The following is a 24,596-nucleotide window of genomic DNA, read 5'->3' on the forward strand; positions in this document are numbered from 1 at the left end:
GTTGATATTGCACACAAAATGTGTCTGAAGGATGGTGATTGTGTGTTGCAGCTGCTGGATGGTTTGTTTACACCCTCTCTCTCTCTCTTGCCCGCTCTCCTCTGCAGGTGTGTTTTGGGGAACACTACTATTCTGGCTGAGTTCGCCAGCGAGGAGGAAATCAACCGTTTCTTTGCACAAGGGCAGTCTTTAGCCACTCCCTCCTCCAGCTGGCAGGCCATTGGCTCCTCCCAGAGCCGGATGGATCAGTCTCACCCGTTTCCCAGCCGCGCTCCGGAACCCAACCAGTGGAACAGCAGCGATCTCCACAGCTCCTCCCTCTGGGGCGGGCCCAACTATTCCAGTAGCCTGTGGGGGAACCCCAGTGGCACCGAGGCAGGGAGGATCAGCAGCCCGTCTCCAATCAGCTCCTTCCTCCCGGTGGATCACCTGACAGGCGGAGGGGACTCCATGTGAACCGCCTCCGCCAATCAAAGCAGGCTGGGTGAAGGGTCAGTAGAGAATCATCAATAATCAGCAGAAGAAAATGGAAAACAGTAGTTTGAAATGCTATGGCACTAGTTGGACTCTTTCTCACTTAACAGATATTCAACAAAGCGGGGTCTGCCCTGTGGAAAACAAGTTACGTTTCTCTCTCTGCACATATGTCCACTTTGTTTTAGCCCAAAAACATATCAGTCGGAATACTTGAATCATGCAGGCCAATTCTATAATGTGAACGGATGGATATTTGCTTCCAGGTAGTGCTCTTTCAGACGGAAAAAAAGCTTCAATCGAGCTCATTATTATTATATATATTTTTTTGTTTCATTTGTCATGTTTATTTGAATTCCAATTCTTTTTATTTTTCAAGTTTTTTCTTTTTGTTTTATTTTGTTTTGCTGACAATGTTGGAGTATGAGAGCTTTTTTAACTTTGCACTGAATGTGGTTTTTTCTCAGTATATATAATCTGCAATATAGAGGGAGCAGCCAGTTTTTCCAGTGTAGCTGTTTACTCATTGAGGTCCTTACCGTGTGTGTGTGCGTGTGTGAGAGTACTGTGTGCGTGCATGTGTGTGATTGCGAGTTGCAACCGAGTACGTGTGCGCTCCTCTCTGCCTTGGCACGCCTACCTTACTGCGTTGTCGTGGAGTTCAAGATCAACAGATAGTTAAAGAATAAAACCTGACGTAGGAGGAATATCTGGTGATATTAAAAGTGACATTAAAAAAAGTATTGCACCAATTTTTGTTTTAAAACTAAAGAACGTTGAGCTCTGCAGTGCAAAGGACTGTAGCCGCAGCTGGGACTAGCAAGCCCCGCCCACCCTAATATAGGAGGCGGGCCTATCTAGCAAGCCCTCCCTTTTCGCCCCCGCCCCTCCCGAGTGGGGGAAGGAGGAGGGAACAGCACTTTCAGAATAGGCTTTCAATGTTTTGGAGGTGCCACACTGCAACCTCTTGTTTACAAGACTTAGGAGGCGGAACGTGTGTTCATTCTTCATTTTAAAGAGAAGATGGAAAACAAACAAAAAAAACAAAAAAATGCACAAAAAAAAAACAAAAAGAAAAAAAATACTCAATAAAAATGATAAAAGAGAAAATCAGCAAAAAAAAAATCTCTTATTGAGGATGAAGACGATGCTTTGTAACTCTGGGAATTCGGATCAGTGTTTTTGGCCATGGCGTTGGTTATTTGAACTATTCCTCTTTGTCTGCTAAATAACCAGCAATGGTTCTCAGGAAATCAAGCCAGTTTTCCCCCCCTTGTAGTGGAATTAAAAAAACTACTACTCCTTGTAGGAAAGGAAAATCCAATTTCTAGCACTGAAAACTATGTATAGGTCTAAGTTTTTTTTTTTTTTTTTCCTCTGCCAAATAACTGCTTTAAGCTGGAGAAGCTCAACACACTGCTTTCAATATGCTGTCTCGACGGAAGAGGAGGCTCCTAATGCGGGGAGGGGGCGGCGAGGCGGAGGGCGCTGCCCCTCCTCTCCTCCTCTTCCTCCACTCCTTCACTCCACTGATTTAAAAAAAAAAAAACAGCAAAAAAAATAGAAGAAAAAAAAATCAAAAAGTGGGGAGTGTTTATGGTGTGAGTGTGTGGCTGTCAGTGGAAAATGTTCTTGTCTCGTCAGACTTCGAAACCAAGAGAAAGGCGAATCTGTATCTATGCATACTGTAGCCTCTCACGTTCACATGGCCTACTGAGAGGTGTTCTTTATTTCCCATGTCTCACACCATGTTTTAAATGTTTCATCAAGTACAACAAAATATTACTTGCGTTTTTTCTTTTTTTTTTTTTTTTTTTTTTTTAATATTGCTCTCATTGCCACAAATGTGTTTAAAGAAATAGGAAAGAAGACAAAAAAACTTTAAAAATCTCGTTTTGGTTGAAGATAATATTTTAACAGTGCAAAAGTCGTCCACATTTCATTGCCTTGATCCTAATTGTGTCCGAAGATGCAACAACAAGTCAAGTGGCTTCTACCTGTTTACAAATAGAATATGATTGTATTGTTGTACTGTTCTTTTTATTTTTATTTTTTCTCTCTCTCTCTCTTCTTCTTCCTTCGGGTCAGGGGAGGGTGGGGTACTCATCTGAAGTTCCTGATGTGATCAAGTGTGTGTGTATGTGTGTGTGTGTGTACCAGCAGATGTGAGTTCTACAGCTGGAGTGTGAGTGTGAGAGAACAGCGTGAATGTAAATCCACCAGTGGTGTTTCTTTTATTTTATTTTACTTTTTTTTTTGTTGTTGACAAAAATACAAGCATGAAAAATAGAATTACCTACCAGTGATTGTTCAGTTACTATGATGCACAATTTTTTGAGGAATAACTAAAAGAAAAAAAAAAAAGACGCTTCAGAGTGCGTGAATGAGACGTCAGCATTAGCGAAGCCATGGACCTTAATTTACTTTTCTTCACCGTGTTATGATTCTGTGTTTGAAGCCTGTCGTTTTCCCCGTGTGTGTGTTCGTGCGTGCACGCGTACATTTCCCCCCCCCCTCTGATATAGGGTTTTATTTCAGAAGTACTAGAAGCTGTTGGCTTTAGTTGTTTTTAAGTTTAGCCGTGAATATTTAACACCTTCTGAGCAGATGTAGTGAGACAGAACCTCGAGTGTTAGCCAGACTTGACAGTGGTGTGTGCCAGTATTGAACCGCTCTCTACCAAATAATTCAATCATACAAAATATTAGTTTACTTAATTCCAGATCTCTTTGCTTAAACTATATATTATAAATATCTATCTTATTGTTTTTGTCTTGTTGAACATTTGTTATCCAGTGGAACATCCGAACTGTGCTTGTCTTTTTTTTTTGCTTTTTTTTTTTTTTTTGTTTTGAGTTGACTTCATTTGACAAATTGAACTGAGGAGCCTTGGATTTTGCACTTGGTGGGTTGGAGGAGAAGGCCGAGTGAGCGGAGAGCAAAGCGGGAGACGGTCAGACAGACGAGGGTGGTGTACTTTAGAGTTTTTCTGTCCGAGAGAGAAGGTGCGCCTGTGAGTGTATTGTGACAGGGTAAAGTGTGTGTGTCAGTGTGTGTGCGCGTGTCTCAGTTGTTTCGAACTGAAGTGAAAGCTGTTTGTGTGAAAAAGAGAAGATGGTGCTTTGTTGATCCCCAGCTCGGCGAGCGGGAGAAGACGGAGGGGGGCGCCGCCGTCCGCCCTCCGGGTTTACCTCTCCCCCCGCCGGCGCTGGCCCAGCCGGCCGGTCGGGGCGGCGGCCTGGCCACGCCGCCCACGCCGGGCCAGAATGTAGCTGCAAACGGTTTTATTTTGAAATAGTACAAACGACAGCGGAGCCTCGAGTCTGCCTTCTGCGGCCTCGGACGGCAGAGAGCGAGCGCGCTTGCGTGCCGAGCTTGACTGAAAACGAGGCGAGGCTTCCTGTCGGGCGGGGCTGTGACTCACGGTGGCTTTTCAGGGACTCGGGGTTTTGGGGTTGGGGGGGTTACACTGGCTTCAGCCCAGGAGAGACAGAACTGACCGGGAGGGGGGGGGACTGAACTTTAAGTTTTTAGCTGTGTGTGTGTGTGTGTGTTTCCTGATCCCCCGTCGTCGGGTCGAGCCGCTCGGAGACTCTGCTGTTAGAGAAGGGACAAGCAACGTCTGTAAAACGCCTCTCATTCAAGTCCATGTTACTGTCTGCGGTCGCCAGCTTATTCTCGCTCCATTTCTGTCTAGTCCACTGAGTGTGTTTGTGTGTGTGTGCTTGTGTGACTGAGGAAATATGCAAAAACCCAGTGTTGTGCAGAAGAGGTGTGTGTAACACATTATCATGCCAAATTGAGGAGGGAGGGTGAGTGAGAGGGAAGGAAAGGGATCGATACTTTGATTTTTTTTTTTTTTTCTGTTTTCTGTTTGGTTGTGTACGTGTGCATTTCTGTATTTAAAAAGCTGGACAATGTTAAATGCTTGAAGATATATATAAAAAAAAACAAAAAAACAAAACCTTGTCATTTTGCAAAAAGGATGATGTGAGGAAAAAAACCTTTTTCAGTTCAAGTGAAATCCACCACGAGCAATGTACAATCCCCCCAGGGCTGCCAAGCAGCTTCCCGACAGGGCCAGAGCGGGGAGGACAGACGGACGTAGGGAGGGAAGCTGGCTGGTGATACGCTACTACTTTTTAATATTTAAGAATTAAAAAAAAAATAATGTGACTTTTTGTTTCTCTTAACTATCCTGTGAGTAAATGCTATATTATACCATGACACACACACACACACACACACACACACACCTGACGGCTCCTACGGTCGATCAAAAAAAGCGCTAAAGGCTATTTTTTTTGGAGAACAAAAAGGAAAAAAAAAAAAGAAAAATCAACAAAAAAAAACCATACACAAAAGAAAAAAAAAACACAAAAACTGTGAGAATCTGCTGTCTTTTTTGTCGTTTTACATTTAGTATGAAAACACACACAAACAAAAACCCTGAAAAGCTTTAGTCTAACCAGCACAAAGACGTGGGGGGGGGGAGGGGCGGGGTTATCGGGGAGGGCGGGGGGTGGGGGGGGTCGTCGCTCAGAGAGACTATGCAGTGGAGTGTTGAACCCAGGCTTCCATGTCCACCTTGGGTTTTTGTGTTTTTTGCTGTCTTTTAAGTAAAAATAATCCCAACATCTTACTAAAAAAAAAAGAAGAAAAAAAAAACTCAGCTGAGACGGGATTCCCAATAATATTCCTCAAACATGTTGTGCCATCGTTGAAATCGTACTTCTAGTACTACTAATAATGATAAACTGAAAAAACAAAAAACAAAAAAAAAAAAACAAACCTTTATTACCTACCGCCGGGCCAGTTGTAGCAGGGGAGGAGGACAGGTTAAGATTTGCAAAGTCCATTTGTTTCTTTTCACAGCTTGCCTCGTCCCCGGGAAGCCGCGGGGCGTCGAGGCCGGTGGAAAAACTGCAAATTTTACACAACTACGATGTTTTTTATAGAGATTCTATCAATCCACAGTGTGTAGTTGGATCACCTGTAAAACCTATTATGCACATCGCTTTGGGAGACTGTTGAAACTATATATAATATATATGAAAATATAAGCGTACAGTGTCTATAATCAACTAGAGGAAGTCTTTCTCTTCCAGACAAAACAGGAAGTACCTTTTTATTTTCAAATGTCTTCCTTGGGTCATCAAAGGATTTTATCTTAAACTTCGGTGGAATCTGCACTTTTTGAAGGACAATCTTTATTTGTATGGGTATAAAAATTGACAAAAACAAAGTCGCCTGATATTACATGGTATAGAAAACCAACTCCAGTGTGCTCTAATAATGAATGTCTCCTCTGATGCTGTCTACTTGTTTGGTTTCATTTAATCTTTTTATTCTCCTTCCTTTGTTGCTTGGTTTGTTCTGTATTTTTTTTTTCCCTTATTTTTCTGGATTTTAGTGCTCTTCAGAGTATCTGTACTAAGGTGTAGAGTAGTAGGTAGTAGGTCTTCTGTTGGCTGTACTCGTATACTGATTACTGTTTGTAACCCACTGGCTCCTGCAGCCGGTATACAAAGCTGTATAACTTGGGTACAACCCTCAATAAAAGACTAACAATGATCCCGCTCACGGACTCGTTATTTCAGTTCAGGGGGGATAAAACATGACATTTTTCAGGAGAGACCTGGTACCGGATTGTGTTGCTCTGACTCTAAAATGGTTGAAAGTCCAGTTTCTGGTTTATTTTAAGGACAGGTCTGCTGAACTGCACACATTTCATAACAGATGAACTACTGAGATTTCCTGCCCACCATCGGAGGGGTCAAGTTATGGAATCTACACGGTTTCATGAGGATTTGATCCGTCTAGTTGATATGCATTATTTGGTATTTGAAATAAGTTTTAAAAATCAATACGTTAGTGTTGGTGGGATACGATAGTTACTCTGAGGTCAGACGGCCGTTTCCCTTCCTGGAGAGGCTTCATGTCTCGGATCTCACCCGTCCCCTCCTACTAATCCACCAGTGGAACCAATGTCCTTTAGCAGTCATTTCAAAGTCCGGTGCAAACTGTTCATCTGACAGATGCAAAACTTCCGAACGGATGAAGCTGAATCTGGATCTAATGCTGTGATCATATGATGCTATATGCTTCTCTCATCTCAAAGCACTGAGTTACAGCTTTGAGAATGAGAAATAGTGGTGCTATTGTGGGATTTTATATATTCTACATTGTTAAAGCTTTTTCTATACTGTACATTTTGACCTCAAAATGTGCATTGAGACTCCCTGAGAGGGCACTTCTTAAATACTGCAAAACTACCACGTTTAACAAGAGTTAACACCTACATACACTGACCGGTCACTTTATTAAATACACCTTGCTCGTACTGGATTGGACCCCCTTTTGCCTTCAGAACTGCCTTAATCCTTCGTGGCATAGATTCATCGGGGTACTGGAAACACTCCTCAGGGAGTTTGGTCCATACTGACATGATCGCATCACGCAGTTGCTGCAGACTTGTTCGGCTGCACGTCCATGTTGCGAATCTTCGGTCCCACCACATCCCAAAGGTGCTCTAGTGGATTGAGATCTGGTGACTGTGGAGGCCGTTTGAGTGAAGTGAACTCATTGTCATGGTCAACAAACCAGTCTGAGGCTGTGGCGCTGCAACGATACTCAATTGGTACTAAGGGGCCCAAAGAGTGCCAGGAAAATATCCCCCACACCATTACACCACCACCACCAGCCTGAACCGTTGAAGCAAGGCAGGATGGATCCATTCTTTCATGTTGTTGACGCCAAATTCTGACCCGACCATCTGAATGTCGCAGCAGAAATCGAGACTCATCAGACCAGGCAACGCTTTTCCAATCTTCTATTTTCCAATTTCAGAGAGCCTGTAGCCTCAGTTTCCTGTTCTTAGCTGACAGGAGTGGCACGCCGTGTGGTCTTCTGATGCTGTAGCCCATCTGCGTCAAGGTTTGATGTGTTGTATTCAGAGATGTTCTTCTGTATACTTTGGTTGTAACGAGTGGTTATTTGAGTTACTGTTGCCTTTCTGTCAGCTCGGACCAGTCTGGCCATTCTCCACTGACCTCTGGCATCAACAAGGCTTTTTCGCCCACACAACTGCCACTCACTGGATATTTTCTCTTTTTCGGACCATTCTCTGTAAACACTGGAGACAGCTGTGTGTGAAAATCCCAGTAGATCAGGAGCTTCTGAAATACTCAGATCAGCCCGTCTAACACCAACAACCATGCCACGTTCAAAGTCACTTAAATCACCTCTCCTTCCGATTCTGATGCTGGTTTGAACTGCAGCAGATCGTCTTGACCATGTCTACATGCCTAAATGCATTGAGTTGCTGTCATGTGATTGGCTGATTTGAAATTTGCATTCACGAAAAAGTGGCCGGTGAGTGTATATCCCCTTCCAGAAACCATTTTCTTTGGATCACTGCAGTTATAAACATCTGATATTCTGAAAAAACATTAGGAAGTGCAGGATTCAACCATCAAGAATGACTCAGTGAGACAATGACATTGTTTTAAAATCAAACTATGTCTGCGCTGTCATGACTTCATAACTTTTTGTTTTAAATCTTCGGTGTTGATACTGAAATCTTCTAAAGATTCATCAGAAAATGACAGAATAAACTTAAACTGGATGTTGCCTTGAAGAGACCCGACCATCAGAAACCAAAGTGTACAGTGTGCGTCTTTATTGATCTATTCAACAGAAATCATACATCTGAACCACAGGATGGCGCCGTGACAAGAACAAATCCAAACTGTGATAGAACTTTGTTTTAATATTGACGTTTTGTCTCCACACTCCCAAAAACATGTTCATTTAAATACAGTCAAAGACAAGACACGGCGGGCGGCGCCGGCGATGCCTCACGGGACACGAGAGCTGACGGGATGGCGCAGGGGAATTCTGGTATGGCTGCAGTCTGCTTCGAAAGGACGTCCTGTGTGGTCGTGGTGGTGGGGGGGGGTCACCCTCTGTGAGGGGAGAGTAAACCATCAGCACAAAACGACGCTCGCAGTGTGTTGGCGTGATCTCAGCCGGAACACCGACCTGCGTGAGCAGATTATTCGTAAACGTCCTTCTTATCTGCGATGTACTGTACAATCTCCTCGGGAGTCATCAGCTTCTCTGCTTCTGCGTCTGGAATCTCAAAACCTGCAGCAGCGACACGAAACACACGCCACATGAGGACAATTAAAGAGGTGACACCTGTTCAGTCACGACTTCAACCATCACTCCGTAAAAACAAAAGAAAACACTGAAAAGTCTAAACTGGAAACGTGGCAGCTCTCACCAAACTCATCCTCCATGGCCATGATGATCTCCACCTGGTCCAAGCTGTCCAGTCCCAGATCTTTCATGAAGTGGGAGCCTGTCTGCAGCTGGAAAACACAATCAGGATGTTAAAAATATTAATTCTGTCTGTTTTCACTTCAGCCAGACTGCAGACATTTTGCTCGCATAAAACATATAAGCAGCATGCTTAAAGATAATTCATCCATCGTTCATGCATCATTTCAGATAAAACTAAGCTGCGTTCAGGTCTGATGGCGTTTTTCCCTTTCTCACCTTCTCTGGGTTGATCTTGTCGTACAGCTTGAGTACATACATGACGCGGTCTTTGATGGTTTCTAGGGTGAGAGGAGGAAGGTCTCCATAGTGCCGGCACAACACACTCACTGAGGAGATCTGAGGAGGGAGGGCAAAGGTCAGACCTTCCAGAGTCACATGTAAATAAGACACTAAAGCTTACAGGATGGAAAACTGTTTTTCCTTAAACACACAGAATCAAAGGACATTTGTTCAAGTTGAGAGATTTTGAGAGATTTTTATTTGGTCTGGTCTCAAGACATACGAACATGAGGCTGTTGTCTCGGCAGAGGAATTCAAATTAACCAAGAAGTTTTAAACCAGTAAATTTAACAGTGACAAAACAAGTGTTTTATCAAAAGATCCTTGAGGGTACCAGGGAGCTTCAGGTGGGGTCAGGAAATGCCTTCTTCATGAACTCCTAAATAGTCCATTAACATACATGTCAATGAATAAAATTATTGCAATAATAGATCAGAGAATAATATTTACTACAAAGACATGCATAACATGCATGGATTAACATCTGCAGACAATGTCTACCAGACTCAGCTGAATTCAAATGAGAAGAGTTATGCTCTTCATTGTCTATGAAGCTCACAAGATTAAGAAATCCAGCACTCATCCATAACTTACTTGTCTTGTGACTGACATACCCCATCACATACCAGTAATAGTCATCCTCTCCCTGCTCTTTTCTGAAAATGTGAGTTTACAGAGCGTCATTAATCTTCACATTAAGGTAAGCTAAATGTAAACTTAACCGGATCAAGAGCTACTTAACCTCATGAGAGAGTACATAAAGTGTGCATTTGCCCTAGAATAGCACCATAAACGTCGGCATGGGGTTACGCTGTTGGATGCAGGAGTTTGATGTGTCTTTGGAGGTGAAATCAGGGTTGTTCTGCAGGTCAGATGAGTTTAACAACACAGCCGTCCCTGAACGCACCAGCTAACACGCTAGCTAACGGCTAACATCCAAACATGTCAGTCGTGCCGTCAAACCGCTTTTCAGGGTTTAAGTGAATCCAGCCCGGACTGCCACGGCCGCGGACACCCACCCCCAGCTAAACCCCTCTCTCCCCTCACACGGTGGGCTGGCAGCGGGTCTCTTTGGCCCGGCGGCTTTGAAAGACATCGGTAGGTCACAAGCTAGGCCACGACTGCTCCAATGTGAGCGCGGACTCACCCGGCTCTGGTCCAGCCACCGCGTCCTCCGGCTGTCTGCGACAGAGGACAGGGGTCGGTGGAGGGCTGTCACCGGAGCGGCAGCGGCTCTGAGGGCGAGGTTACCGGAGCAGAGCCTCAGCGAGGGCCGAGCGAAGGAGCGAACGCACTGCTGCAGGACACGAGCCGCCATGACGGAGTGAGAGACAAAGATGCGCGCGCAGCTAGGAAGAAGACATTGGGGTCAGACTCCGCTATGCGCATGCGCACTATACCACCTGTTTTCGTGGTTTGTTTTATGTCTGAGACGTAGATAGACGCTTTTAAAGCGTAATAGAACCTCTAAAGCGTCACTTGTACCAAATCTACGTGTTTCTGTTCTGGGAGTTAAACTGTGGAATGCTCTCAGCGATAAACTTGTAGTATCTCGCTGTCAACTTTCAAAAAGCTGTAAAATACAGGGATACAAATCAGACTGAAGATGAAGCAATTAATATTTAGTTTATTATGTCATTCTTATGTGTTGGTATTTGTTTTTTATATTGTTTTTTTGTTTTTTTGTTTGTTTTTGTCTTTTGCCGTTTTGGTAAGTGGCACACAGTTATTGTTATTCTCAGAATTTACAGGCTCTGCAGCAATCAGCCCCCGGCTTCAGTCTATTATTTTTCTTAGTCAGCTGAAGTGAACTCCTTTTTTTGTGTGTGTGTGTTTGTATTTCATATGTGTTGAATTATGACCAGAAAAACACTCATATACAAACATACATAAAACACAATGTGCACACACTGATCCATACCAATCCCGACATCACACTACAGTCACGTCCTTACATTCACGAGTGTTTGAAGTCATGACCTTCTCACGGTGAGACAAGTGTGACTAGGATTATAACAAAACAAAAAGTTATTGAATAATGTTTTCCTTCTCAATTCTTTATCATGAACGCTGTTTCCAGACTTATCAAGAAGATGATGTATTACCATTAGGATTTATTTATTTATTTATTTATTTATTTATTTATTTATTTATTTATTTATTTATGTTGGGCTCGCCTGTGGCGCGCTCTCTTCCGTTGTTAGGGCAACGTGGTGTCGTCACTTCCGGTCATGCGCTTTGACAGTCTTGGTTTGTGACACTCTGAGCAGAAATAGAGGATTTAGATGCTCTTTATACCCGATTAATACACTGTTGTGAACGGTTTTGCAAAGTCTTCAGTCATGGAGTTGTCTGAAATACTGTACAACAAAGCGGAGTACATAGAGACGGTAATGTGTGTGTTTTCAGACTCGTAGCTCGCTGTTTGCTAGCCGGAGCTGGGCGTCGGACTGCTGAAGTCATTGTTTGTGCTCAGTGTAAATGAGACAGAAATACATTTATCGGTTTATTAAATTGCAGATTCTAACCTGTGAGTATTTGTTTCAGGCCTCCGGTAACAAAGTGAGCAGACAATCTGTGCTGTGTGGAAGTCAAAACATTGTCCTCAATGGAAAAGTAAGTCAGAATCCAAAGAGTCAGAGTGATGTAGGTGCAGTTTGTTAGAGATGAGTCTGAGTGTATTGTGTGTTTTTCAGACTATTGTCATGAACGACTGCATCATCAGAGGAGACCTGGCTAATGTCAGGGTGGGGAGACACTGCGTGGTGAAGAGCAGGAGTGTCATCAGACCACCGTTCAAAAAGTTCAGCAAAGGGTAAATCAAGCCTCTGAATGACCCTTTCAGGCTAGATTGAATTAATTTTGCACAATTTTATCAAGCTCGAGAATTGTCACAAATTGTGCCTTGATTAAGTTTTGTGCCAATTTTTACAAGGCCAAATCAAGGAGTTCCTCAATATTGTTGTCATTTGATCATAAATAACCCCAGAGAGGACAAATGTGTGACATGCTAATGAATCTGTCTCTGATTTGATAACCGTACTGACCAAATCCTGGATGCCACTGTAGTGACTATATGTACACAAAGCTCCATTTCTTCACTTTCTGGTCATTTCTGACTGATCTGGATGTAAGAAATGGAATAGGAGCTGTAGTTATGAGAAGTATGCATACTAAATATTATCCGCAGTGACAGAATAGCAGCAAAGGTTTGAACTTATAGTTATTTTGTTAATATTGCACTGGCAGATCATTAGAACAAGAAAAATCTGGTTGTCTCACTTCAGCTCAAAGTCAAATTCAAAGAAGTATAATAAGTCTTATTGTTTTGGTCTTAGTCAGGTATGTGGCAGTATTTTTATGGAAAGCTTGTACTGTTCTGATCTTAAACATATCTTTGTGTAAATTAATCGTACAGCTTTCAACAGTGCTAATATTTCAGTCCACGAGCTGCTGGTGTACTTTCCCCATGTTCAGTTTGGTTCCTGCCCCTTAAACAACTTAAATGTCTTTTTTTTTTTTTTTTCCTCCAGAGTGGCCTTCTTCCCTTTACACATTGGAGACCACGTCTTCATCGAGGAGGACTGCGTGGTCAACGCGGCGCAGATCGGTTCATACGTCCATATCGGCAAGAACTGTGTCATAGTGAGTACAACGAAATCCTGAGCACAAACAGGCTCACTGACTTTTTAAGGAAACTATGCTCAAGGAGATAAAACTCTGTTTCAGCGCTAATGGAGCGATACAGACGCTGGTTCTACTGTTGCCTGTGGCCATATGATCACATGGTGGTCATGTTCACATAAACTGAACCGCAGGAGAGAGACAGAAGTGCAGGCAGACGGCCTCACTGCAGATCACAATTAGAATGTATTTATTACTGTTTTACGTTAATATTCAAAGAAACTTAAATGCAGCTTTTTTTGTGGGGCAAAAAATATGAAGGTAGTAGGTGATAAAACTGAAGAAAGACTGGCTGTTGTTTTTGGTTTGCAAATCAAAACACAACAAGTGTAAATTATACCGTTAAAAATGTCTGTCATTGACGTCGTACCGATATTGACCATGACAGTTCAGATGAAATATGAGAAGAACTGAAATGATTCCTGCAGGAACAAGCCATCCAATATTTCATGTGAGTACCGTAATTCAAACATTACGTAACCTAAATGAAGTTATCATGCAGAACACACTCTCCTCTTGCAGTCACAACAAATAGTTTGTTTTCTTTGACAAATGAAAGGTATCACAATTTTCATCATGTTTTAAACGGTCTGTTTATACGTTATTACATTTACACTTGGAATTCTAAATGGTTTCACTTTGAATATTAAGTAAAAGCAATGCTAAGATATGACAATAGATCTTTGGAGATTAACAAAACTTTCCAGTGCATCCAGAAAGTGTTCAATCCCCTCACATTTTTCCAGATTTTGTTATGTTACAGCCTTATTCTAAAATGGAACTTTCTTTTTTCTCTCATCAATCTACACACAATACTCAGGCCTTCTTGGGTGTGATGCTACAAGCTTGGCACACCTGTGTTTGGGGTATTTTCCCTCATTCTTCTCTGCCGATCCTCTCTCGCTCTGTCAGGTTAGATGGGGACCGTCTCTGGCCTTTCCAGAGCTGTTCAATGGGGTTCAATGCTGGGCCACTCAAGGACATTCACAGGCCATTCTATCATAAAGGCCTGATTGGTGGATTGCTATAGAGATGGTTGTCCTTCTGGAAGGTTCTCCCATTTCCTCAGAGGAACGCTGGAGCTGTTTCAGAGTGACCATCAGGTTCTTGGTAACCTCTCTGGCCATATATAGAGAGGTGTGTGCTTTTCCAAATCAGGTTTAATCAGTTGAATTTATCACATACTGTATATTTTGCTTATGACAAAAGAAAGATTGCATACTTTTCTAATCTTGGGGAAGTCATTTCTCTATATTAATTCAATACTATTCCTAGATAACCCTAGCCACACACTGTACCTGTACACATGGTGGATACAGGTAAACCGTGGAAATAGGGATGAAAAATTGGCACCATACAAACAAAGTTAGTGTCAGTGAAAATGTGGGAGAGCTTGATGGTGAAATTATTATAAAATGTCATTGTTAATAGTACTAAAGAGCACTGCCCTGGAAAGGCTTAACTTACCGGGATGTTGTGTTCAGGGTCGTCGGTGTGTGTTAAAGGACTGCTGCAAGATCTTAGACAACACTGTGCTTCCTCCTGAGACGGTGGTTCCTCCTTTCACAGTCTTCTCTGGATGCCCAGGTCAGACACACACACACACACACACACACACACACACACACACACACACACACACACACACACACACACACACACACACACACACACACACACAGCCACCTTTGACCCGTTTCCTGTGGTTGGTTCACACTCTCAGGTCTCTTTTCTGGAGAACTCCCAGAATGCACGCAGGACCTGATGATTGACGTGACCAAGAGCTACTACCAGAAGTTCCTGCCCCTCAGCCAGATCTGAGCCCCGCTGCCGGCGCTTCCCCGCTGAAGCTCATCCCGCTCGCAGCCAGATGTTGACGGGCTCTGACAAACTGAGAGCTCGCACTCTGTCCCCCATCTCCCGCAGGACTCCGGTTTCAACGCCCATCCGTGAAAACTCCCAACGATTGAAGCACATGGCGATTAAACTTTGACAAAACACTTCAGCTCCAAATTGCCCAGAAGTGACTTTTTAAAATCTTTTAGTTTTAAAATGTTCTCAAATCTGTCATTAAAACCACTGCAGCTGTATTTATGTGAGGATAGCCTGATCAGAGTGTGGAGGAGGACCAGCAGGACCTCTGAGAGGATGAAGAGCCGTTGAAGGATTTGGGAACACGGCTTATAATGTTAAACGCTCACGGACCGAAACTCCAGTTCCTGCAGGACGCCGGCTGTACGTGTGTACAGCTTGTATCCACACTTCCTTCAGATGGCAGAGCAGCGCTTTATTTTTTGATGTAGATCCATTTTTGTTTTCACTTTCATCGGCTTGTGTTCTTTGTATTTAACTTAATTGAAATGCTTCAAGTTTGACATGTCAAGTTGAAGTCCTCCATCATTGGTGTACAGCTGCCATCATCTCAAACACTGAAGCATATAAATAAATGATAATGCTGAAAATACGAGCAAAGTGTTTATCTTGTACTGTTTGGAGATATTTTCCTCACACAACCCCAAAACACACATTTGAGGTTGTAAAGTTGGATAGTTTTGTTTTTTAGGTGATCTGTTAGACTAAATCTGAATATGAAATTTACATCCTTCTTTTAGACTCCTGCTAAAACAGCTCAACATAAACAGAACTGGTTTGAAAAAGGAGCTGATGAGAGGGAGGCACAAGTACAAGTAGTCATTTTCATGACGAAGTTGTTTGTAATTCGGTGCTCTGGCGCCCTCTAGTGGTCAGCATAAGCTCAACCGAGACATGCAGATGAAACAAACTGTTTATCTATTTTTTTTTTTAACACCTAAAGTCTGCTCTGTGCCTGAAAAACGCCTCATAATTACTTAAAAGACTAATACATGGAGAAAGGACAAAGGATGACCCATCTGCTACGGTTTAATATTTAACCAGCTTGATTTGTGAGAGAAGACATGCCCAGGTGTCAGCTGGAGACTCATCTCATTCATTTCATACAACAAAGACCAAACCTGAAAATATCCAGAAAAACACTTTTAATGAAACATTGTCCATCCCATCCAATTGCAATTCAATGGTTTTTATTTATTTTACAACGTGAACCACATATATCATACCAACAATTAAATGTTAAGTATATAGATTAGCCATTTGTTATTTTTTTTTTTAAACAAATAAGTATGAAGAAACAGCTGATAATAGTGTTGGCTTCAGAGACATGTGGCATGAATCAGCCTTTTGAGAGGATGGTGGATGAAGGCTGTGACTGGCTCAGGGGAAGAAACCAAAAAAAACAAGCGCCTCTTCTTTTGTAACCGAGTGAATCGGCGAGGGTCGACGCTGCAGGATGAACAGAGGGAACGATCCTGCTCCTCAACAACACACTTTTATTTATTTTTTTTCAAACAATCCTTCGTTATGCGTAACATCTCCCCGGCCTTCCCTTTAACTGACCGCCCCTGCTACGGGAAACGAGCGGTTCCAGCTGAACAGCTCACGTTTAGTTTTCAACCAAGTGCACCAACCACGTGGAGTGTCTGGAAAAGCAAAGTTAATACTCGTAATGCATTCCTCTGATTTGTTGAGGAGCGTGCGGATGGGCACGCCCCCCCGACTCTGAACTGCAACGGACCTGAAATGCAACAGCTCCCACTGAAGAGACAAACTTCCTATGTTAGAGAACTCACTATACACCTGTGACGGCCGAAGATCCCCGCAGCGCACAGGACGCGCTAATGTGCACCGGAAAAAAAAAATATCAAACCCTCTTTCAAAAAGCTCTTCGCAGGCAAATTGAATCAATCTAGTTGAGGGATTTTACTCGAAGTGCAAATCCCAGACGCAGAACTTCTGAGACAGAATCCACCCACTCTGGTCCTTTTCCTTCACTGACCTGCTCACCATCATGTGGAAATGGAAAAGCCAACCGAAAACGATTTAGGAAAGAAAATAAAAATTGCTGACCAAAACTGAACAGAAGTTTAAAAACTGGCATGCATTAACACAACGAAAGAAAACTTATTTTTCAGACCAGCAAAAGTCAAGCGGGAGTTTAACATGAGGCGGAAAGGAATAAATCAAAGGAGCATTAATGCCTTGCGAGTGAGCTGAGGAGGAACTACAGCTAGAATGTCCTCAGTGTTTCACACTGTATTATTATCCATGACATGATTAACTTTCATATTTAGAAAGCCGAGGACTGATTTCCAGATTTGATGAGCGTCCAGTGCCAAATTAGAGAACATAATTCAATATTGAGAGGGTCGGATTCAGTTCTGATAAACTTCTGTTAATGTACCCATAAAAAAAACTGAACATTCATGGGTACAGTAACAGGTTACGCTGCTTTTCAGATTCATAGCTGATCCTTTCTCACTGAAATACGTCTAGTAATTAGTCTGAACCACAAACCTACTTCTTATTAATACAAACATCTTTCTGCACAAAGCAGTGTCTGGGTAATCATCCAATATGTTTGGTTCTCGCAGTACTTCTGTGATTAAGCGCTGGCTAGAGCCCTGATTATCTTCCAATAACCAGCAGCTGAGTCAACAGAGTCTTTGAAACGCGATCTAATACTTTAAGAGATGTGTGCTAGGACTCCTTTCATCACAGCAAGTGTTTTACGGTATCTCTCTCACTGCTGGCCGTGTGGAACGGACCAACGGAGTGGACTTGTTTCGGGCTGGGCAAGGCTACACCTGGAATACAATGGAAGAGCTGATTTGTTTGCATGAGTTAGAGGTGAAAGCTAAGTGCAAAAAATCCTTATTGCAACTCATCAGAATCATCACGTCCACAAAACAGCAGCTGCTTTCATGATAGTGTAAAGCGAGAAAAAGGGTGCTGCAGTCGGAACGGACTGCAAAACGGTCAAAACAAAACGTATTTCCTTTTGATTCCTGAACAACAAAAACAAAGTCGAGAGGGGGGGGGAAAAAAAAGCTAAATTAACTTGGCTACTGCAGCTGCAAAAAGTGGCAACAAATCTATGATTTAACACTGGTGGCTATAGAACTGAGAACAAAAAAAAAAAAAAAAAAAAAAAAAGCAGGGGCTGAAGTGAATCGAGCCACTGTAGAGGCAGAGCAGTCATATCAGAAAATAAGATCTGAACGTCTAAATAACACCAGCCTGCTATTGGTAGTTTGATGCCTTCAACTCGGTGGCCAAAAGAAAGTGAAACCTGGCTACAAGGGGCGAAGACACGCATGGACTCCGGCTAGGTGATTGAGCGCCACCGCTGATGGGCAACATCCACTCTGAGCTGCAATGATGAAGTAACAGAAAGAAGAAGGAGTTTGAAACGAGGGGGGGAAGGAGGGGAAGGGGGGGGGGGGGGGGGGGGGGGGGTGAGTCTCTGGCAGAGTCGGATCACCCGTTTGGCGAGCAACTTAATCCTCTGAGCGAAACGATTTGATCATGGCCCTCACTTCCTTATTAAGGTGGTGGGTGAGGATGAGTGAGGTTTACAGGAGGGAAGGGCACACACGTGTCAAAGATCAAGTGGCTTTATCTCGTCGAGCAGCACAGTGCATGTCCAGCCGTTCGTCGGTGATGGTCTCTGTTGTCTCCTTTCCGGGGCAGCGAGGCCTGAGGAATGTGTGACGATGTCCGGGGTTCCCGGCCATCTACCCGACAACACACACTCGTCAAGAGTTCTGATTGTACATCAGTGATTTGTAGAACTGTGCTGGGAAAGGAAACAAGCAGCTGACTTCAATCACCAGGCAGACCAACCTGAAGACCTTCAGTCCCCGTTTTTATTTTCAGCGTCGAGCGTCGGCCTGTACATCTGTCCCATGTAAGCCCATCTATCCCTCTCTCCTATCGCTGGCATTGAAGCCGACTCCCCCCGCCCTTCGCGCACAGGCAGGCGGCAGGTCAGATCACCCGGTTGCGTTTGTGCGTCGGCGAGTCCGTGATGACGTCACTGCACTGGGTGGAGTTTCGTTTCCTGGTTCCTCCCCCTCCGGCGGAGGCGGAGCCTGTGGAGTCCAGATGCAGCGCCATCTCCTCGGCAATGAAAGTGTTCAGATCGACGTCCTGGAGGCCGTTGCGCCGGCTGCGGCACACCGGCCCCGAGCCCGAGGAGCCGCCTCCGCTCGCACCGCCTGCGTTGCTGCTGCTCCCGCTCACGTGTGTGGGAGAACCGGGAGCGCCGGAGCGCACGCTGATGCTCGCCATGGCTCCGCTCAGACCTGCAGGAGGGGACAGGAGAGAAACACTGCTGAAAACACACCGTCATTTCTTCGGCCATAACATCCTGCAGCAACAGGCAGACGACGTCCAGGACCAAAGTCCGTTAGCGAGTGTTCCAACATCAACTTCTATCCAACTTGGTCCATGAAGGAATGGCAGCGTTCACATGAGCAGCAGTTGTACTACAGTTTGATTCCTCTGGCTCAAATACAACAAGTGAGAAAATACCTGCACCACTCAAATCTGCATGACAGTCTGGACCAGAGTTACTGACAGGATGGAACACTGAAAATTATGACAAACGTGCTGGAAAACCAAATACCTACTACTAGACAGCTTTTAATACCTGTCCAGACATGTTACTATAGATGTAGCATTAGTGGTGAGGGGACAGCAGCAGCTGACAAAGGAGAAGGGTTAAAGCAACAGGTGAGACTGACAGTCAACACAGAATCTGATTTTTTTTTTTTTCTACATTAGCAAATTGCCATGAAGTTCAATGTTTCCAGTGAAAAGCAAAGAAAAGATTTCAAAAGTAACAAAATCTCAAACACTGGCACAAACAACCTCAAACTTATAAACAGGATAAATAATCTGAAGATCAAAAGAAAAAACAAACTTTGCTCCAACAGCAAATCGGTTGGGTTCTAAAAAAATGAGTAGCTGGGCAATTATTGAATAGTGGGAAAGAACAGCAAGCGAACAGATCTTTGACAAGACTTCAGGCCGACATTTCACTCAGTTTGTCTCCATTTTGGATTTCAGGAGCAAACGAGAATCAACATTCAACCTGAAGTAGCCATCTCTCAGAAACACAGACAAGCACTGATTGTCATCACCTGACCTGAACAAAATTTCTGCTACACCAATAAAAATAAAACAAAGCTTTCAGAAACACAATGTAAAAATACTGCAAAGCCATCTTTAACCACAGCGCAGTACGTTCCGTGTCCCTGATGTAGCACTGTCACTTCATTGCATCGCACTGAATGTCACCGGTTTGCAATATGAAATATCCAATAACTTTGTCGTGCATGTATTTTATGTTACGTACTTCAGTTAATTTGGAAAATACCCTCATACAAGTCAGACTATTCAAGCAGCCACAACACATCAGTAGTGAAATACAAAAGGCATTTGATGACTCAGAGGCACTGAAACCACCTGACAGACACTGAACTTGTATTTCTGTAACTTAAGCCACCGAATGCCCAACATGATCCAGCCTAACCTTAGGTACACTCTGAAACGGCCCCTTTCATATGTGAATCCACTTACAGCACTGAATTCTCATCGACAGCACAACACCCCACCAACATTAGCATAAACCTGAACTGTACACAGAAAGCCAGGAGGTAACAAACAGTATTTTTGACAGTCTGATGTTCCCTCTCTCATAAACACACACAGTGGGAGGGAGTTAGAGTGAGGCCCTCTTCTACCACTGGCTCATGCTCACACACCCCTGTAAAACAACCTTATCTCTGAGCCACATGTGGCTGAGCACGATGGCTGAAGGACAAGCGTGGTATCATAAACACACACAGCTCCGCTGTTTCACGGCCTACTGTATGTCAGAGACAGGAGAACAAGACAGCTTGGCCGCTTTTCAGGAAATCACAGATTTCCTATGAACATCATTGTGACCAACAAGAAATGTAAACACTATTAAAACTATGGTGTAGCATTTTTCGGCCTTCATTAGTTGCCATCAGAACCACTGAATTGTATCCACCATCACCTCTGTTACCTGGGATGAGAATAATTTGGAATTCTTTGGCAGAATGACCCCCGATGTGGCACCGTTGATCACTTCACGTTGCTTACCATGCAGTGCTATGGCCTCTCTGAAGGGCTGGAGGTCTGCTTCCACGGACGAGCCCGTCTCTGTCGGTGAATTTGCCCGGCTGGGGGCCACCATGCTCAGGCGAGGGTTAGCCCTGCTACTTCTGTGTGGTGGTGCTTTGCCGCACAGGAAGCTGATAAGATCCTCCCGACGGATCGTTCTCCGACGCTTTTTCACCCAAGCCAACATGTCCTGCAGTCAAATACAATCATGGAAGATCCATCAGTTATTGAATTTGTTTATCTTTTTAAACACTGATGCATGAATATATTCTGTTCGTCAAATAGAATTTAGTGTAGAAACACTCACTTCCTTAAATGTAACAACAAATAAGCAAATGTATGTCACAATTTCTCTGCTTGCAAAAGAACATGAGAAAAAAATGGAAACAAAACAAAACCTTATTACGACGCTGATGCCCCGCCTGTATGCCCCGATCAAAGCTTCTCTGATGGGCGTCCACGCTCTCTGTGATGAAAATAAGAAATATGTTAAGACCGATCACATATGCACAGTGTATGACTGTTTCAGCAAAACCAAAGATTATGGCTAGTGAAACTTATGCTTGAATCAGTAACTTCAAATCAAGAGAAAGTTAATTTCAGAAGCTGCAAGCTACACAGCATTTGCTCACACTTAATGTCTAGTCTTGAAAATCCCTGCATACATTAGACAGCTTTGTCCATTTCTGGGTTGTGGGGCGCTGAAGCCGACCCTGGGCAGGTCACCAGCTCATCAAAATCTACCTAATTTCATTGTTCCTACAGGGAAAGCATTCGACCCATTTGATGTGCACTGTTTCAACCCTTGTACAGATTAAACTGACAAAAACCTGCAAGATGGTTAAAAAAATAAATCAATATAGAGCTAGAAAATGTAATAATGAGCACGTCTGTTGACTGTTTGACAGAGTCTGTCAATAAAAACATGTCTACACTTGCAGGCACAATGATAATCAGTGTCCATGTTGATGGAGAAGCACAAACAACTGCAGGTGTAGAGTACCAGATAGATCAATAAATCCTTCAAGTAAGAAGGATGTGGCTGCTTACCTTTGTAAAGGTTGGTGACTGCTGTAGCAGCATTCTGAAATGGCACCCACAATGACAGGCCCTGCTGATGGCATACTCTGTCTGCAGCAGCAAAGAGGGAAAACACGTTTTTAGAGATGATACACACATTCCTCCTGATAAGAAAATCAATTTAACTAACAGGACGGCAAAATCCCCTAAAGTCCAGACAGCATGGTGACTACAGAGCTGAGGTGAAGATCATTTTCATTCGCCATTTTGTCTTGCATCTACAATTGCAGGGACAGGGTTTAGCATAAAAATAACTGTCAGCCAGCACTAGATGGCCAGCTTGGCAGCGGCTTGTTTAGAGAGCACCGACACACCAACTTAACTGCCTTCTCAGCAGGAAAGTTGCAGAGCCATGTCGAACATACATGCCAAACATAGACACGGCTAGCAAGTCCACATCTTGTCCATTTTGCACAGCGACTTGCGATGAGCATTAAGACCTGGGCAAGAGCAAAGAGTGGCCAAATCAATAACTCTAAAACGAACCAATATTATCCTCGCCATCTTGTGATTATTAGGCTTGCTAACACTGTGTGTGTTGTGGAACCGACTTGGCAGCGGACCGGTCGTTCACGATAAAGCTTGAGAGCTAATGGTTTCATTTACTCCTTGAGATGGCCTACCAGATCTGAGTGACCTGTAAACAGACGCAAACACTGACAGGAGAGACTGTCATCTGGGAATGTCGCGTAGCTACGATTGTTGTTACCATCGCCATTTTGTAACTAGCCTCGCTAACGTTACGTTAGCTACCAGCTGCTGTCCAAGTTGAGTGTCAACACGGACAAAAGTAGTCAAACGCAACAGTCGCTTATACTGTTCGATTAAACCGGTGAGGTTTAGCTTTCAACACCGCCACAATCAAATAAGTTTCAAAATATCACTAATTTGGTGGTAGGCTAACACGGGCTAGCTTAATCTAACGTCGTGAAATCAGCTGTAAACGTTAATATCCGCGGTACCGGCTAGCTAGTTCGCCATCGGGCGAGTTCGTAACCCACAAACAGCTCTGCTAATATCAGTTCACCAGGCTGTGTACACCAGGTTGCCAACATACAAGCCGACGGTATCACGATAGAGAGTGCTGGTAGACGGATGCTGATTTCCACCTTTGTATAACTGTGCCACCGCGGTGGCGGAGTTCTGGAAGAGATGCCACAGTTTATCCTGCTCGTTGTCGGCCTCTTCCTCGCTCAGCTCCCTCTGCTCCGCTTCGGCCAAACACTGCCGCTCCCATTTTGAGAACCAGTGCTCGGGTCCGTGTTCCTGTATCTCCGAGTCTCCGTCTTCCCTCTTCTCCTCCATTTAATGCTCGAAAAACTCGAAGAAATGTTGCTTTTAATTTAAAAAGGACTAATATATGAACACACAGTGATGACTTATATGAACTAAATCATAAATACTGTTATGTTATTTGCTATTTCGCACCACGACGCTGCGGTGGTACCACTCCTGTCATCTTTGAAGATAAGCCTAGCTAACTAGTTTTCCTAGTTGCCGACGTTGTAATATATATACAGCACAGACTACCTTGTTGTGCAATTTGGTCCGCCCACTTCTGTAAAAATACCAACGCCCATTGGTTGAAAGTACATTATAGGGTGGGCTTTAAATAGCTACTCTGATTTTGATTGGCTGGTGACGCGTCCGTCATGGCATTGACACAAAAGAACCTTAGTGAAATTTCCCCATTGCTGAAGTTTGGCAGAGAGCGCATAATATAATATAATATAATATAATATAATATAATATAATATAATATAATATAATATAATATAATATAATATAATATATGTTTCAAATAAATATATATATAGAGGCACATTCAAACCATCCACCTTACTGTTATGTCGCTTCATCCAGCTATAGGAGCCGATCCCAGCCAACTATGAGCGAAGGGCGACACGACATAAACAAGTGATTAACGAAAATAAAAAGCACAATGGTGCCTAATGTAGGACTGTCTGTGTCCACTGGATGGTGCCATTTCTTAAAAAGAAATTTTCACTCAGACGCTCTTATTTTAGCTTTGTCAAACATGAAAGTCACTGATTTGGGAAAAAAAAATGTTGGAAATTTGTGAGGAAAGTTACACAGTGATACAGTTTCCCCGAATTTCTGTTTTTTTGTTGTTTTTTTTTTGGGGGGGGGGGGGGGGGTCACTCAATGATTTATAGTAATCTCATGAAGAAACTTCACTATGACCGTTCGTGATGTTTCCATATACCTTTAAAATAATAAGACCTAAAACTTAAACTAAAACACAGTTGGAATGTCTTTATTTCTTCAGCATCAATGAAAATTTTCAGTATGATATTCATTGTCAAATGATCCAAATGATTCAGATAAGTGCATTTTTCTTTTTCGTGATATGACAGTGAAATTAATATTTTTACTTCTTATTAGTGCAGACACCATCCAGTCTTTGCAGCAGTAAAATATTTGGGGGATTTTTTTTTTCTGGTCAATTTGGGAGAGTATGTGGATTAATTCTTCAAATAGTTTAACAAAACAAATTATGGCCCTCAACTACAGGTCGGCCTGCTCAACACTACAATCTCATTTCTACTTGAATAAAGTTTGCTATGTCCGGTTTTGATTTAAAATGCCAAATCCCATCCATATTGTATTCACATAACTCTCAAAATGAATGTGTCAATTTTAGACTTTGTTACTGTGCTGATTAAACCATTGTGGACGCC

At 43.2% G+C, this 24,596-nt stretch overlaps 4 protein-coding genes across 6 annotated transcripts in view; 2 read left to right on the forward strand and 2 right to left on the reverse strand.

The window, feature by feature from the left end:
- LOC115387726 (trinucleotide repeat-containing gene 6A protein) overlaps positions 1–5,289 on the forward strand; it is a 32,617-nt gene extending 27,328 nt beyond the window's left edge. For all 3 annotated transcript variants that reach the window (XM_030090561.1, XM_030090562.1, XM_030090563.1), the window contains one exon: positions 108–5,289. In XM_030090561.1, coding sequence (XP_029946421.1) covers positions 108–456 — 349 coding nt within the window. In that variant the 3' untranslated portion in view covers positions 457–5,289. The remainder of the gene's footprint in view (positions 1–107) is intronic.
- Positions 5,290–8,138: 2,849 nt separating this feature from the next.
- ndufab1b (NADH:ubiquinone oxidoreductase subunit AB1b) lies at positions 8,139–10,446 on the reverse strand. The gene is made up of 5 exons (XM_030090286.1): positions 10,247–10,446; positions 9,037–9,156; positions 8,762–8,849; positions 8,518–8,622; positions 8,139–8,441 (listed from the first exon to the last, which is right to left on the reverse strand). Exons 1-4 carry the CDS (start codon positions 10,415–10,417, stop codon positions 8,531–8,533), a joined length of 471 nt encoding a protein of 156 aa, XP_029946146.1. The 5' UTR covers positions 10,418–10,446; the 3' UTR covers positions 8,139–8,441; positions 8,518–8,530.
- Positions 10,447–11,308: 862 nt separating this feature from the next.
- On the forward strand, positions 11,309–15,250 carry dctn5 (dynactin 5). The gene is made up of 6 exons (XM_030090285.1): positions 11,309–11,489; positions 11,647–11,715; positions 11,796–11,914; positions 12,633–12,744; positions 14,268–14,370; positions 14,507–15,250. The coding sequence occupies exons 1-6, from the start codon at positions 11,442–11,444 to the stop codon at positions 14,602–14,604; spliced, it is 549 nt and encodes a 182-aa protein (XP_029946145.1). The 5' UTR covers positions 11,309–11,441; the 3' UTR covers positions 14,605–15,250.
- A 683-nt stretch (positions 15,251–15,933) lies between these two features.
- Positions 15,934–23,371, reverse strand: hapstr1a (HUWE1 associated protein modifying stress responses a). The gene is made up of 5 exons (XM_030090224.1): positions 23,004–23,371; positions 21,865–21,945; positions 21,213–21,280; positions 20,794–21,004; positions 15,934–18,965 (listed from the first exon to the last, which is right to left on the reverse strand). The coding sequence occupies exons 1-5, from the start codon at positions 23,197–23,199 to the stop codon at positions 18,649–18,651; spliced, it is 873 nt and encodes a 290-aa protein (XP_029946084.1). The 5' UTR covers positions 23,200–23,371; the 3' UTR covers positions 15,934–18,648.
- Between the last annotated feature and the right edge of the window lie 1,225 nt (positions 23,372–24,596).

This window comes from Salarias fasciatus, chromosome 4, assembly GCF_902148845.1.
Source record: "Salarias fasciatus chromosome 4, fSalaFa1.1, whole genome shotgun sequence".
Classification (NCBI taxonomy): Eukaryota; Metazoa; Chordata; class Actinopteri; order Blenniiformes; family Blenniidae; genus Salarias; species Salarias fasciatus.

Coding starts and splice junctions, on each gene's coding strand:
- hapstr1a (XM_030090224.1), bottom strand. CDS start 23,199: ATGGAGGAGAAGAGGGAAGACGGAGACTCGGAGATACAGGAACACGGA. Junction 21,281..21,864: donor AGTCACCAACCTTTACAAAG/GTAAGCAGCCAC, acceptor TTTTCATCACAG/AGAGCGTGGACGCCCATCAG. Junction 21,005..21,212: donor GGCATCAGCGTCGTAATAAG/GTTTTGTTTTGT, acceptor ATTTGACTGCAG/GACATGTTGGCTTGGGTGAA.
- ndufab1b (XM_030090286.1), bottom strand. CDS start 10,417: ATGGCGGCTCGTGTCCTGCAGCAGTGCGTTCGCTCCTTCGCTCGGCCC. Junction 9,157..10,246: donor GGTGGCTGGACCAGAGCCGG/GTGAGTCCGCGC, acceptor CTCCCTCCTCAG/ATCTCCTCAGTGAGTGTGTT. Junction 8,850..9,036: donor ACAAGATCAACCCAGAGAAG/GTGAGAAAGGGA, acceptor TGTGTTTTCCAG/CTGCAGACAGGCTCCCACTT.
- dctn5 (XM_030090285.1), top strand. CDS start 11,442: ATGGAGTTGTCTGAAATACTGTACAACAAAGCGGAGTACATAGAGACG. Junction 11,716..11,795: donor ACATTGTCCTCAATGGAAAA/GTAAGTCAGAAT, acceptor TGTGTTTTTCAG/ACTATTGTCATGAACGACTG. Junction 11,915..12,632: donor TTCAAAAAGTTCAGCAAAGG/GTAAATCAAGCC, acceptor TTTTTCCTCCAG/AGTGGCCTTCTTCCCTTTAC.